Source organism: Mobula hypostoma, chromosome 18 (assembly GCF_963921235.1).
Source record: "Mobula hypostoma chromosome 18, sMobHyp1.1, whole genome shotgun sequence".
Lineage (NCBI taxonomy): Eukaryota > Metazoa > Chordata > Chondrichthyes > Myliobatiformes > Myliobatidae > Mobula > Mobula hypostoma.
Window position 1 is genome coordinate 56,085,668 of NC_086114.1, and position 15,966 is coordinate 56,101,633.

Genomic DNA, 15,966 nt, shown 5'->3' on the forward strand with positions numbered 1-15,966 from the left:
AGAATTTAAGGTCAGGAATGTGATACTGAGGCTTTATAAGGCACTGGTGAGGCCTCACCTTGAGTATTGTGAACAGTTTTGGGCTTCTTATCTGAGAAGAGATGTGCTGGCACTGGAGAGGGTTCAGAGGAGGTTCACAAGGATGATTCTGGGAATGAAAAGCTTATCATAGGAGGAACGTTTAATGGCTCTGGGTCTGTACTTGCTGGAATCTAGAACAATGAGGAGGGATGTCATTGAAACCTTTTGAATGTTGAAAGGCCTAAACAGAGTGGATGCGAAAAGGATGTTTGCCGCGGTGGGGAGTCTAGGACAAGAGGGCACAGCCTCAGCATAGAGGGGTGTCCATTTAAAACAGAGATGTGGAGAAATTTCTGGAGCCAGAGGGTGGTGAACTTGTGGAATTTGTTACCACGGGCAACTGTGGGGGCCAGGGCGTTGGTTGTATTTAAGGTGGAGATTGGCATGAACATGACATATGGGTCGATTGGCTCCTAATTCATACGTACATGTGCTGGGTAGAGAGTAGCACAGTTCACCTTCAGTGACCCAGGTTCAATCCTCACTTCGAGTGCTCTGTGTGCGAAGTTTGTATGTTCTGCCTGTGCCTGGATTTCCTCCCACAGCTAGTTGATATGTTCTGGTGTTCATTTCCTTGAAACAGCCTGTATAGAAAATAAATGGGGAAACTGGACAGATGGAATAGCTTTGAGGTCCAGTATTGATTCAGTGGACTAAATGGCCACCTTTCATGCCATGAGAAAAACAGAGGTGACAAAAAAAAAGTTCCTCTAGGTTTAAATCGGGCAATTGTTCAGATCTACTGATGTCAACAGTGCCAAATGGGCTGAGTTGAAGGTGTCATCTGTCAGACTTGGACATAACCAGTTCCAACTTTCTGACCGGAGAAGTATTGACAACTGAGTTAAAATAAAACGAGGTAAAGTTTTATGTCTGATGCACTTGTTGCAGGGTCCCTTGGACCCCGAGTGTACATAACAGTTTTCCCACGAGCCAAGAGTGCAGGTGTGGGATCATGAGATGAGTGAGCTTCCTGCACTGTCCCTCCACAATCAGGGATAGAGAGGTAGTCAGTGCCCTCTGTGAATGGAACACTTCGAAACCTTAACTTGCAGTGTGGTGCTTGATGTGAGCCCTCTGGCCTTCATCCCACAGCCGCCCACTTGGTTCATCCACTCCTGACTGACAAGAAGGATGCACCTCAACTCAGAAAAGGACAGGTGCCAGGAAAATTTGGTATCCCATTGAAATCCTGGGGTTGAATCTACCGTCTCCTTGTTCACATTAGGGATGAAAAAGGTATATCACAGAATGTCAAATGGCATAATGGTAACCATTATTTGTGCTATATGCTATGTGAGTGTGCTGTGCGCTCTTGGTAATGTGGTTTGCACCTTGCCCTGAAGCAACGCTGTATCGTTTGGCTATTATTAATCTATGGTTGAATGATAATTAAACTTGAACTTGATCTTCAAGAAAAGGAATCAAGTGTGATGAGGTAACTGCAGAGAGGTCTTTCTGATGTCTGACGTAGGGACATCCTGAGCCAACTCCTCCCCATGGCTGAAGATCTGCTTTCTGAATCGCAGAGTGAATTGTGTCCGCCTAGGTGACTCGGTGCACATGACCTCCACTCCATGCAAACCCTAATAATAACACTGGGAGTGGAACCAGCCTCTGTATGTGGCCTTCTGTAACCTCACTCCAGACTTCGTTCATCAGTCAAGAAAGAATGTGGAACACCCTCGTCACCCACAGAAATTCATCTCTTACATTTGCTCCACAAAAGCAAATAAGTCATGATACTAACCAGGGGCAGAACTAATCTCAGTAAGGACGGGTGTCAAACAGGGTCTGTCACAGCACTAACAATTCTATCAGTCTTTCCTGCTGCATCGTTGGACAAAATTTTCAACAATCCTCCCCAGGACTGGAGTTAATCTTCAGAACAAATGGCAAACTTCTCAATCCACAGTGTCTACACTACAGAAACAGGGCCAGAAAGACTACAGCAGTGAGCTGCAGTGGTGGATGGCACTTCCATTCACACCCACCCGGGTGCCGATCTCTAAGACACTATTGACTCATTCACTGAGATATACCTGAGCGTGGATCTTATGCTCAATGTCTGAAAGACCAGGATTCTCCACCAACCTTGCCCTGTTGCACTCCGCAGCCTTTTGATGGGTGAGACCTGGAGAACTTGAAACACCTTCCATATCTTGGGAACCATCTTTCAGCAAAGGGGGTTATTAATGGTGAAATTCACCATTTTTGGTCCTTGGATAATAAAGGACATTTGAAAACCAAGTTGTCAGACCTGGTACAGACCTGATGGTCTGCCAGGCAGCTGTGATCCCTTCCTCCTTATGTTTCTGAGCCTTGGACTACCTGGGAAAATATCTCAACAAACACTGTCCTCACAAAGTCCTCAAAATTGGAAGTCCAGTCTCTCCTCTCAGGCCAACACCTTCTGCACTTGAGTCCCTCCAACTTGTAATGACCAGTGTGCACAAAAATCTTGTGCTGTGCAATTTCTTTGCCCAGTGACAACAACATGTGCACACTGAATAATTTCTTCAATAGAAACACTATAAATAAGTCAGTTCTAAAATCGGCAGACAAATCATCACAAACTCCATGTTATCAACACCATCCACATCAGAAACGGAAAAGGAAATGTGATTGTGTATGATCATGAAATATACGTAACATGCCAGTGAGGTAGAGGGTGACAACCTTTTGCGCACAGTGTAAATTCCTTTGCGCACTAGAAGCAAAAGATGTGTGCGCATGCACACCTTAGAGAGAACATTGGTGGTGATCACCTTGCATCCACGATCTACTGATCTGCATTGATCAGCATCTACATCAGCCACATCCGAACTGTTGAAATCTGAATGGAACGAAGCCATTATCAGTCCTGAAGGACTACTTCAGAAGATTTCCTCTAATGTAAATGAGACTATATCATGAGCATGAAAAACAGCCCACTAGTAAATTGTTGCTTCACCTGCAAGGGCTTTATTGGATCCCCTGATGGTGGGGAGGGAGGAGATGAAGGAGGAGGTGTTGCATTTCCCAGAAAATGTTGGAGGAAACACAACAGGCAGCATCTGAAGATGCTGGAAGTCCAGAGCAACACACGCAAGATGCTGAAGGAACTTGTGTGTGCTTCTTTTGATTTCCAGCGTCTGCAAAATTTCTTATGTTTATGAGATACTGCATCTCCTGCAGTTGCAAGGGCAAGTGCTGTATGAAGGGGAGTGATTCTTGGGGATGGAAGCAGGAATCTGAAGGAGAACTCCCATCAGCAAGCTGAAAGAACAAGAAGGTCATGCACCTGTAATAATCAGTTGTTTTCTCTCCAGAAACAGTGATCAGCTGGGCAGGAGTCCATTGGTTTCAGAATTCAGCAGTAGCTGACCATCATTTTGGGAGATTTTAACCAGGCCAGTCTGAAAAAATCACTAAGCAAGTACCATCAACAATACCAGAGGAAACAACACACTGGACCATTGCTACACCACCATCAAGAATGCCTACTGTGCTATTCCATGCCCTTACTTCGGGAAGTCTGATCACCTGGCTGTACTTCTACTCCCTGAGTATAGGCAGAGACTGAAGACTGCAGCACCAGCAGTGAGGACCAAAAAGGTATGGACAAAGGAGTCACAGGAGCGCCTACAGGACTGCTTTGAATCAGTGGACTGGATTATATTCAGGGATTCATCTTCGAACCTGGATGAGTATGCTGCAGTTGTTACCGACTTCATTAAAATCTGTGTGGATGAGTGTGTGCCTACAAAGACTTACTGTACATTCCCAAACTAAAAGCCGTGGATGAACCAGGAGCTACGTCATTTGCTGAAGGCCAGATCTGTGGCATTCAAGTCTGGCGACCCAGGCCTGTACCAGAAAACCAGGTATGATTTGCAGAGGGCTATTTCAAGGGCGAAAAGACAATTTCGAACGAGGTTGGGGGTGAAATTGGATGCATGGCAACTCTGGCAGGGTTTGCAGGACATTACTTCCTACAAAACGAAACCCAATAGCATGAATGGCAGCAATGCTTCACTACCAGATGAACTCAACGCCTTCTATGCCCGCTTTGAAAGGGAGAACACAACTGCAGCTGTGAAGATCCCTGCTGCACCCGGTGACCCTGTAATCTCTGTCTCAGAGGCCAATGTTAGGCTGTCTTTAAAGAGAGTGAACCCTTGCAAGGTGGAAGGTTCAAAGGTCAAATTTAATGTCGGAGAAATGTATACAATATACATCCTGAAATGCTTCTTCTTCGTAAACATCCACGAAAACAGAGAAGTGCCCCAGAGAATGAATGACGTTAAACGTGAGAACCCTAAAATCTCCCCCCCAGCTCACCCCTCCTGTGCATAAGCAGCAGCGAGCAACAATCCCCCTTCCCCCCACCAACAAAAAAAAGATCGGTACCATCACTGAGCTCAATCGTGCTAAGCAATAGCAAAGACACAGACCAAAGTTACCCAAAAGGCTTCACATTTCATCTGACATTCGATAACTCACCAGTTCTCTCTGCCCCTGGCAAGGGAGAGGGAGGTGTTCCCCATTTTCACAGCGAGCGGGAGACATAACAACAACCCGCTGGTTTATCATATTAAAAGTCCATTTCGTCGCTTTTTTCGAGCTCTGTGTCCGAAGATCGCAAAGACCTCAGGTCTTCAGACCCACAGCAAAAGATTTTCTGGCCTCCCCGACGCCACATGAATCTCCTGCCGTGACACCGATCCGCCCGTCTCCAGAGCCCGAGATCTTAGGCTTCCAAACACGATCGAGATTCTCAGGCCAGTCCCGCAAAGAACTGAAGCCTGCGTGTAACTCCAGATTAGGGTCTTCAAAAGAACGCTGAAAGGAAAAAATAAAATATTAAAGGTAGAAATAGAGCTGTTTCCGAAGATGTGAGCAAAGGAGTCGCCCTTCGGCACCATTGTTCCTCCTAGGCTCCACCTCCACCTGGATGGAGTACCTGGTAAGGATCTGAAAACCTGTGCCAACCTACTATTGGGAGTATTCAAGGACATTTTCAACTTCTTGCTGCTACGGGCAGAAGTTCTCACTTGCTTCAAAAAGGCAACAATTATACCAGTGCCCAAGAAGAATAATGTGAGCTGCCTTAATGACTATTGACTTGGAGCATTCACAGCGACAGTGATGAAATGCTTTGACAGGTTGGTCATGACTAGACTGAACTCCTGCCTCAGCAAGGACCTGGACCCATTGCAATTTACCTATTGCCACAATAGGTCAACAGCAGACGCAATCTCAATGGCTCTCCATAGCTCAGCATTTAATACCATCATTCGCGCAATCCTGATTGAGAAGTTGCAGAACCTGGGCCTCTGTACCTCCCTCTGCAATTGGATCCTCGACTTCCTAACTGGGAGACCACAATCTGTCTGGATTGGTGATAAAATATTCTCCTCACTGACGATCAACACTGGCGCACCTCAGGTGTGTGCTTAGCCCACTGCCCTACTCTGTATATATACTTGACTGTGTGGCTAGGCATAGCTCAAATACCATCTATAAATTTGCTGATGATACAACTGTTGTTGGTAGAATCTCAGGTGGTAGCGAGAGGGTGTACAAGAGTGAGATATACCAACCAGAGTGGTGCTGCAGCAACAACCTGGCCTCACATCAGTAAGACGAAAGAGCTGATTGTGAACTTCAGGAAGAGTAAGATGAAGGAACACATACCAATTCTCATAGAGGAATCAGAAGTAGAGAGGGTGAGCATTTTCAAGTTCCTGGGTGTCAAGATTTCTGAGGATCTAACCTGGTCCCAACATATCAATGTAGCTATAAAGAAGGCAAGACAGTGGCTCTACTTTATTAGGAGTTTGAAGAGATTTGGCATGTCAACAAATACAGTCAAAAACTTTTATAGATGTACTGTGGAGAGCATTCTGACAGGCTGCATCACTGTCTGGTATGGGGGGTGGGGGGCTACTGCACAGGACTGGAAGAAGCTGTAGAGGGTTGTAAATCTAGTCAGCTCCATCTTGGGTACTAGCCTACAAAGTACCCAGGGCATCTTCAGGGAGCGGTGTCTCAGAAAGGCAGCGTCCATTATTAAGGACGTCTAGCACCCAGGGCAAGCCCTTTTCTTGCTGTTACCAGCAGGTAGGAGGTACAGAAGCCTGAAGGCACACACAGCGATTCAAGAACAGCTTCTTCCCCTCTGTCATCCGACTCATAAATGGACATTGAACCCTTGGACCCTACCTCACTTTTTTAAAATTACAATATTTCTGTTCTTGCACATTTAAAAAAATCTATTCAATATATTGTAATTGATTTACTTGTTTATTATTATTTTATTATATATTTTCTCTGCTATTGCATTGAACTGCTTTTGCTAAGTTAACAAATTTCATGTCATAGCTGGTGATAATAAACCTGATTCTGATCTCAGCCCGCAGAGTCTGCACTGACCATTTCTACACCAATCCTATTATAATCCATTTTATTCTTCCCATATTACAATCAACTCCCTCGGATTGTACACTGCATCTACACACACCAAGGTCAATTTACAGTGCCCAATTAACTTAGCATCTCACATATGTAGGAGGAATCTGGAGCACCCAGAGGATATCCACATAGTTAGAGGGAGAATGTGCAAACTCCACACAGAAAGCACCTGAGGCCAAGGTGAAACCTAGGTTGCTGGAGTGGTGAGGCAGCCGATCCACTTGCTCAACTCTGTGCTGCATCAACATGTCGTGGAGTCATGCATCATGTATTTGGACCTTTTGGGAACATCGTCGTAGCTGGACATCGAGTATCTACTGATACTGAACCGTTTGCTGAATGACTTAAGTGCGGATGAAGGGTCGCCAACCAAAATGTTGACTGTCTATTTTCCCCCATAGATATTGCATGACCTGTTGAGTTCCTCATTTGCTGTTGTAGTTTTCACTTGTCAGTTTTGGTTCTGAACCACTCATCAGGTTTCTCGTTCCTCAGACGCTGGTGAACTTGCCGAGTATTTTCATCATTTATTCTGAGGTGAACGTTCCTGTCGAATACACCATATAGCGTGAATGAAAAGCAAAAAAGAAACTGCAGATGCTTGAAATTTTAAGAATGACAAGAAACCCAGAAAAACTCAGCAGTTCAGACAGCATCCTTGCGAAGAGAAATAGTTATCTTTGCAGGTTGAAGAACTTGCCATCAGAACTGACGAAGAGAGAAAATAATTGGTTTTAATTTATAGAGTAGGAGACTGGGTGGATAAGAGAAAGGGAACATCTCTGATAGGGTGTGGCCAGGATTCCTTAGGGTTTTGTTGTAAATGAGGTTGCCCGTCAATAAGGGCAACGTATAACTGAATACATTAGTGCAGACCAGCTTGTAAGGCTATGCTGATGAATAGAGAAAGTCTGAGCCAGTGTCACAGACATGGTCCTGTCAGAGAAAGTGAGATACCGGAAATTCTCAGATTAATTCATTTGTCCATGTTCTTCCTCACTAATGGCTACCATTTTTATAGTCCACCCCCCCCCCATAGCCTATTAATTTGTTGACTGAATGATCTTGTTTAGTCTGTTGATTGGTTGACCTGGTTTGTGGTGATGGCAGTTGATCTGTTGGCTTGGTTTACAGTGGGAGCAACAGTTGATTGGTGGGTTACACACACAAAATGCTGGAGGAATTTAGCAGATCGGGGACCATCCGTGGAGAGGAACTGAGTCAGTGCTTTAGGTTTGAGACTGTTCATGCAGTGGATTAGAGGGTACAGTTTGTGGCAACGGCCGTTCATGGAGGGGGGAGAGGGGAAAGAGAGGGTGACATGGAAATAAGGGGTTGCAGATGCTAGAATCTGAGCAGTAAGTTAGATGATAAGGGAGAGGTGATGGGAAGATAAAACCAGTGGGGAAGGGAAATAAAGTTAAGTAATGAGAGCTGGAGCGCTGTGTAACTCGGCAGATGAGGAGGAGAAAAGAGCACGGGGGTGTGAAAATGTACAATTCAGTATTAAACAAAGTGTGCACGGCAGAATATGAAACGCTTTACCCAGGGAGTGGAGAGAGACCGACATGTCGGTGAGGGAGTGCGGGGAGAATTAGAGAAGCAAGGGACTGGAACCTGGGGGGGAGGGGTGGGCGCCTGGAAATGGGCGGGACCTAGGAGCCCGCTCTAAGAGGACGGCGGCCGCTGATTGGAGCGGCGGCTGTCAGTCGGCGCTGATTGGCGAGGCCGATTGGAGCGTGCGTTGATTGGAGCGCGGGTTTTTGGCGGGCTCTTTGCACTTTCAGCCCGCGTCCCTTTCTCCCTCAGCCATGCCGAGCTCAGAAGTTGTCTCCGTTTCACCGGTGAAGAGCGCCGTGCTCAAGTTTGCCAAGCTGAGCGAGAATGCGTACCGGCCGACACGGGGCTCGGCGCGGGCGGCGGGTTACGACCTTTACAGGTGAGTCTTCGGGCTGGGGAACCGGTACCTGTCTCAGGGCGCTGCGCTCCATTTCCCGAGCTTTGTGCTGCATCTTCCTTCGTTTTTGCAGTAAACTTAATTATTATTCGAATTAACCCGTCGCTCCTCGCTTCTTTATTGATTTTTCAAAAGTGATGTACTTCAAAAGAAAACTGATAATAGCAATCCTACACTGCAATTGGATGTTTTTATTTTCATTTTGCCACCAAATGGTTCGCCTCGGGCTCTGATACCCTCCCTTTCCCTTTCCTATTACTCTTTCCCGTTCACTTTTTCTGGCTCTCTCTTCTCTCCCCCCTCCCCGCCACTCTGTCTTGTCGGGTTGAGTGTATCCCTCCTGCACCCAATTAGTGATAACCATTGTATGTCACAATTATAGGATTATAGTATTGCAGGAGGCCATTCTGTCCATTGAGCCTATGATGCTTTACAGAGCAAACACATTTCTGTTCCCCTTGACCATCTCTTTCTCGGGTGCCTGTCTGCTCTAATTTTATGACTACCTGCCTGTACAAAGGGCATTTTAGGGTGGGTAGTAACCACTTGGCAGTATGTCTGATAACTACTTATCATGTGACATATAAATTCAAGAACAATGTGGGTATTGAAGTGCACGGATGGTGCACTGTTTTCTTGATTATTTGCTCCAGCTTGTTCAGTTCAGTTCTCTGGTTGTCTTGCAGTGCCTATGATTATGTGATCCTTCCTCAGGATAAAGTTATTGTGAAGACTGATATTCAGATTGCACTTCCTCCTGGTTTCTATGGCAGAGTGGGTAAGTGTTAATAACTGCTACTCTTTAGCTTTCATAGAAACATAGAAAATAGGTGCAGGAGAAGGCCATTTGGCCCTTCGAGCCTGCACCGCCATTCAGTACGATCATGGCTGATCATCCAACTCAGAACCCTGTACCTGCCTTCTCTCCATACCCCCGATCCCTTTAGCCACAAGGGCCATATCTAACTCCCTCTTACGTATAGCCAATGAACTGGCCTCAACTGTTTCCTGTGGCAGAGAATTCCACAGATTCACCACTCTCTGTGTGAAGAAGTTTTTCCTCATCTCGGTCCTAAAAGGCTTCCCCTTTGTCCTTAAACTGCGACCCCTTGTTCTGGACTTCCCCAACACTGGGAACAAGTATCTCATGTATTTCTGTTTTACTTTAAATTATCAAGTACTCACTATAGAATGCATCTCAACTCAAATATGCCTGTATACCTCAGGTTCAGGGAACTCCTCAATGGTGTTTGTAGGAGATGACTATGAGACTGCTCAAAGTGGTTCTGACAGCTTTGAACACAATTCTTTTCTAACATTTGACTCTGCTCTCCTCAGCTTATCAATGCGTTGTCTCCAGATGATGTCAGATGCAATCTCCATTCGTCTTTCCAAGCACCTACTTGTGATCACCTCTGTAATTCCTCGCTTGTCCAGGAGTGAAACATAGAAGCTCCGTGTTTGAGGATCCCTCCTGTGTCTCAGCTGTTTGTCTTGTATACTCCTTCTGAGATTGGGTTCAAGGAGCTCCCAAGCGTGAACGTAAGGGATGAGACAGCGACAGCATAGCTGGTGAATTGTTGGTTCAATTGTGTGTTGCATTACTATATGCAAGAAAGAAATGCAAGAAAGAAATTGACAAGCTTCTGATTCAGAGTCAGTGTAGTGTGTTCTACTGACATTGCACGCAGTGCATTCTTTAGACTGGACAGACCTTTCCGCCAAGCTGTTTGTAGCTGGAAGGTACAGTCTGGATGTAATATGTCGCTTATTCTATTCGTTTCCAGGAATGGCTGAAGCTGCCCTGCAGCAAACTGGTCCATTGACACAGGCTAAGTGTTCTGGAACTCCAGTCCTTGAGAATAGGCTTTCCAATACACCAACGGAGTGCGAGGCTGTAGTGGAGGCCATTGGAAACACTTCTGGCCATTTTGTAGCTGCATGCACAACTACCAAGAAAATTTTGCCCATGAATGGATGGCAAAATTCACATGAACCTTCTGCCAGGGCAATGCAAGCCATTCCCAGGTTTGGAGAAGAGCTGTTCTTGGCATCTTCTGGACATGTTGGCATCCCAAACAGTGTATGGCAATCTGCTCAATCTGTTATCTGTCCCAAGCCACCGGACAAAACTTTGAGCTAACACTTTTATTTTGGCCACTCCTTGATGTAGGTCTCCCAGTAATTTAGCTCTCAGCTTGAATGGTACAATGACTCTCAATCCCCACGTAAGGTAACCCCCTATCAAGTTCATCCTGGCTCTGGTAAATCTGGGGAAAACTGAAATTTCTGCTGCAAATTCCCACTATTTTGGGTTGCCATGTAAACCTGAGACTGGAGTCTTTATCAGTTTCCCTTTGGATCATCTCTGTCATAGTAGGGAGACTTTCGATTTGCATTAGGGAGAACACGTCAAAGGGAGTATCCTTATTTTTAAGATTTTCAGGTATTTCCTTTTCCAAGGTAAATGGGATAGTCCATCAGCATTTCCATGATTAATTGTCTTCTTGGGGTCAATCTCGTAATTGTGTCCTCTAAGAAATGGAGCCCATCTCTGCATTCGTGCTGCTGCTGTTAGTGGAAGTCCCTTCAGGGGATTGAAAATGGACACTCGTGGTTGATGGCCAGTAATCAGTAACTCTGCTGTACAGGTACTGTTTGAAACATTTTACATCCCAAACCAGACTCAAGGCCTCTCTTACAACCTGTGCATACTTTTCCTCTGCAGTAGTAAACGAACGTGATGCAAAGGCTATGGGGTGTTCATTTCCATCACTACTACCATGAGATAAGAGACTGCACCTGTTCCATAAGGGAAAGTGTTACAGGCAAGCTTCACTGGGTGATGTGGATCATAGTGTGTGAGTACAATGTCTGACGTCACCACTTCCTTTACATTTTTGAAAGCCACCTCATACTGCCTTGTCCATTGCCATTTCTTCCCCCCGTCGCCCGATCTGTAGTAATGAGTTCAAGGAGTGGAGCACAGTAGCCAGATCTAGCAAGAACCTGTTAAAGTAATTAAGAATTTTTGAAATGGACCACAACTGTGACATGTCCTTTGCCTTTGGGGTATCCCCCCACTGCTTGAATTTTCTCAGCACACTTATGTAATCCTTGTATGTAAATAGTGTGACCACAATAAGTAAAGCTTGGTTTAAAGAATTAACACTTGTTGCATCATGCTCTGAGCCCATGATCTTCTAATCTGTCTTCAGATTTTGGAGATCTTCTTTGTCATTCTCACTGGTAGCAGTGATGTTGTCTAGGTAACACGGCCTGGGCAACCTTGCAGCATCTGGTCCTATAGCTTTTTGCCAAAGTGTAGGTGCAGGTGCTACCTCAAAAATAAGCCTATTACAGTGATAAAGCCCTTTGTTGAGTCTTTATGGTGAAAAACACTGGACTCTTCTTCCATCTCCATCTGTAGGTAGGCCTCAGCTAAGTCCACTTTGCAGAAGTGTTTCTCTCCAGAAAGGTTTGTAAAGATATCCTCTATTCTGGGCATTAAGTTCCAGTACTGGGTTGATGATACCTTAAAATCATCACAGATCTTGATGGACCCATTCTTTGCTACTGGGATCACTGATGTTACCCATAGGTTCCACTCAACTTTGGAAAGAATTCCTTTGCCCTCTGTGCCATCCAGCTCACTGGCTACTTCATCATGGATAGTATATGGAACCGAATGGGCTTTGTAAAACTTGGGTGTGGCATTTAACACTATTTTATCCTTGGTGTGTTTGAGTTTTTCAGTGCTGTCCAGGAACACTGCTGTGGCATCATCCAGTATCTTTCTTAATTCACTTTCAATTGACTAATGAAGGGGATGTAGCAGGAAAATTGTGGATGGATCTCCAATCAAATCAAATTGTCTCAGCCAATCATGGACCCATGATGCTGGCACTCTGTTTTTACCACATAAAGCTCAATGTGGCTTATTAGTTGTTGGATTTCACTGTCGTAAATGTCATTCTCACAGGAGTTGTCTTCTCTCCAGTATAAGTTCTTCATTGGATCATCTACAGGCTTCAGTTCAGTATCATTGAAATGTTCCAGCCAAGCCAGTGTCTAATTCTAATTTAATTTGCCATTCACTTCTAGTGTAAGCCATATTGTTTGTCTTTTGTAAGTTTTCACATTGTAAATCTCAAGGTTACTCGGTCCTGTGTCACTCTCATCACTATCGGTATTTTTTTTTATCAACAGCATGTAGATTAATGCTCTTTTTGAAACTGCATCTTGATTTTTTAAAAAATATGTTTCTCTTCCCTGCGCTTTCCATTTAGTTTTGTCTGCCCCTCATGCTCTCTGTATGTTTCACCTTTAAACCTGCATTGGTCTGATGTATGTGAGCCCCTGGCACAATGTAATACAGTTTGGTTTGGCCAGGTAGGTGTCTGTTCAAATGTTGAATTTTTTGTTTATGCTCACTTTCATTCCATGCCGCAACTTAATGGTGTCTCTGGCTACTGTTTCCATTGATGCAGCGATTTCAACAGCTCTTTTAAATGTGAGTTGTGCTGCAGTTAGCAGCTCTTTTTGAATACTTTCTTCTAAGATTCCACAAGCTAAACAATCTCTTGGTGCATCATTAAGCTACTGAATTGGCAGTACTGAAATGCTCAGTTTCGGCAATTCAGCCACTTGAGCTGAAATGGACTCCCCTTCCTTTTGATTCCACTTGTAAAAGCTAAAGCATTCTCCAATCAACAGTGGTCTCAGTTGTAAATGTTCCTGTATTACTTTTACATTAATCGCAAAGCTTGTTTTGTCTGGTTTGGTTGAGTGGTCAAACTCGTAAGCAAACTATATGCTTTTCCACTTATTACATTCAGCAAAACTGGCAATCCCTTTTCATTGGAAACATACCACTCAATTCATTCAGTATGCATCACCCAGTTATCTGTTTTGTGATCAAACGTGTCTATTTTTACAATGTAGCAGGCCATTTCTGACTTTTAAAAGTTTATTACTACTATCACCCGGTACTCACTGTTTACAAACTTGTAAACCTTGTCCAGTATCTGTCATTTTTATTTTTAACTTGATGCTGGTCTCCCCTTGCGAAGAAAAATAAAGTACTGCGCTTCAGTGGCGGAGTACTGAAAATAAAGTGGCGGAGCAGGCTTGACAGGCCAGATGGCCTACTCCTGTTCCTATTTCTTATGTTCAACAGGTAGGTAGTGGTCTCATGTTTGTTATAGAATTTACTTGTCGCCTTTGGTTTGTAACTCCAGAGATGACTTGAAAGAAAAATATGGGAGCTATAGGAAAAATGTGTACGTAGTTCCACTTTAGTAAGGTGCACACTTATGACAAGGTAATGTAATAACTATAGAACCATAACATATAGGAGCAGAATTAGGCCATTTGGCCCATTGAGTCTCCTCTGCCATTTCATCATGGCTGATCCAATTTTCCTCAGCCCCAATCTCCTCCCTTCTCCCCATATCCCTTCATGCCCTGACCAATAAAGAATCTTATCGACCTCTGCCTTGAGTATACATAAAGATTTTCCCTCCACAGCTGCCTGCAGCAACGAATTCCATATGCTATTCATGTACTAATTAAATAATTCTTTTGGGTTAGTGGTGGAGAGGAGGTCGCTAAACAAACTGTTATCCATTATGGACAATCTGAAACATCCTCTCCATGACCTATTGAATATGCAGAGAAGTACCTTTTTGAACAGACTCAATTGGCTCCACTGTCACAAAGATCATTACAGAAAATCTTTCCAACCAAATGCAATAAGCACATACAAACAGTTCATCTCTGCAACAGGTGAACACAATAGTCTGATTTATTGTTATCTTGTACATTATTATTGCACAAGTACACTTTTTATATTACTGGTTTTACACTATTATTCTGTATTTATTTGTTAAGTACACTGTTAGGTGTGTGAAACCTGCTTTCTTCTTGGGCATCTGAGGAAACTGCTCATTAGCCGTCATTGGCATTCTCCCAACTCAGCGTCGAGAAACTCGTCTTTCTCTGGCCTCATACATCTAGGGTATACGCACTGTGGTCTTGCCAAATCCATGAAATTGGGATGTCTCGCCCATCCAAGCCCTGGTTTGTGAATGTTGTGTGATTTGCTGCCCTGTTTCATCTCGTCACAGGAAATAATAGATTGTACATAACATACAATTAAAATGAGTATCTTTATGAATGTTAACTTGACTGAAGAGTTAGTAGAGAAAAGACAAAAAAACAGTCCATTATGATTAAATGGTCAAACGTGCACAGGTTGGAGCTCAGATCTTCCAAAAGTCATATTCACCAATCCCCAGTGGACTTCCGCATCTTTGCTCCATTGAATCATGGTCCCCTCTAGATCTTTCCTGTTTACGTGGAGAGGCTTCTCCCTGTCCATTACATGAGCCTTCCGACAACTCAGCTTGTCACTGGTTGAGCTCGGCTCCATACCCAGTTAATTCAGAGCTCAGTCTCCCTCAATGTCCAGCCACAAACCTGCCTGCCCACTGCTAGTCCGTCCCCCCCCATTTCATATGCATCAGTGTGTGGAGGTTTAGAAATCCTTTTGTTAATTATTGGGAAGTTTGCAGAGAGTAGCATATACCACACCTCCATTTCGTCATCCTATGAGTCCATACCATATTTAGTGGTTACGTCCCTTCCAAACATGTCCACTGCTTGGCCTTCTGTTCTCCCACATCGCTTCAGAGTCCTCTTACTGGGTTTAGGGTCCATGTCAGGCTCTGGGTCAACATGTACCTCTTGCCCTGGAGGTAGAAGGTGGTTCAGATGGAGAATCGTGACAGCTCCATTCCCATCCTCTGGGTTCACCTGGAAAACTGGTACATTTGGCATCTGACTCTCCATTATGTAAGGTATAGCCACCCAGTGGTCAGCCAACTTCTGCTTCCCTGGTAACCCTAAATTCGTCTTCAGGCATCAGTTGGGAGAACCTAACCTTTTGATCACATCTCCCATTTAAACATAGAACATAGAATAGTATAGCACAGTACAGGTCCTTCGGCCCACAATATTGTGCCGACCCTCAAACCCTGCCTCCCGTATAACCCCCCACCTTAAATTCCTCCATATACCTGTCTAGTAGTCTCTTAAACTTCACTAGTGCATCTGCCTCCACCACTGACTCAGACAGTGCATTCCACGCACCAGCCACTCTCTTGAGTAAAAAACCTTCCTCTAATATCCACTTGAACTTCCCACCCCTTACCTTAAAGCCATGTCCTCTTATATTGAGCAGTGGTGCCCTGGGGAAGAGGCGCTGGCTATCCACTCTTACCTATTCCTCTTATTATTGTGTACACTTCTATCATGTCTCCTCTCCAAAGAGTAAAGCCCTAGCTCCCTTAATCTCTGATCATAATGCATACTCTCTAAACCAGACAGCATCCTGGTAAATCTCTGTACCCTTTCCGATGCTTCCACATCCTTCCTATAGTGAGGCAACCAGAACTGGACACAGTACTCCA

At 44.5% G+C, this 15,966-nt stretch overlaps 1 protein-coding gene across 1 annotated transcript in view; it reads left to right on the forward strand.

Moving 5' to 3' along the window:
• LOC134358559 (deoxyuridine 5'-triphosphate nucleotidohydrolase-like) overlaps positions 1-15,966 on the forward strand; it is a 53,769-nt gene that overhangs the window by 7,939 nt on the left and 29,864 nt on the right. The window contains exons 2-3 of the mRNA XM_063070929.1: positions 8,347-8,476; positions 9,181-9,272. Of these exons, the coding sequence (XP_062926999.1) occupies positions 8,347-8,476; positions 9,181-9,272 (222 nt within the window). The remainder of the gene's footprint in view (positions 1-8,346; positions 8,477-9,180; positions 9,273-15,966) is intronic.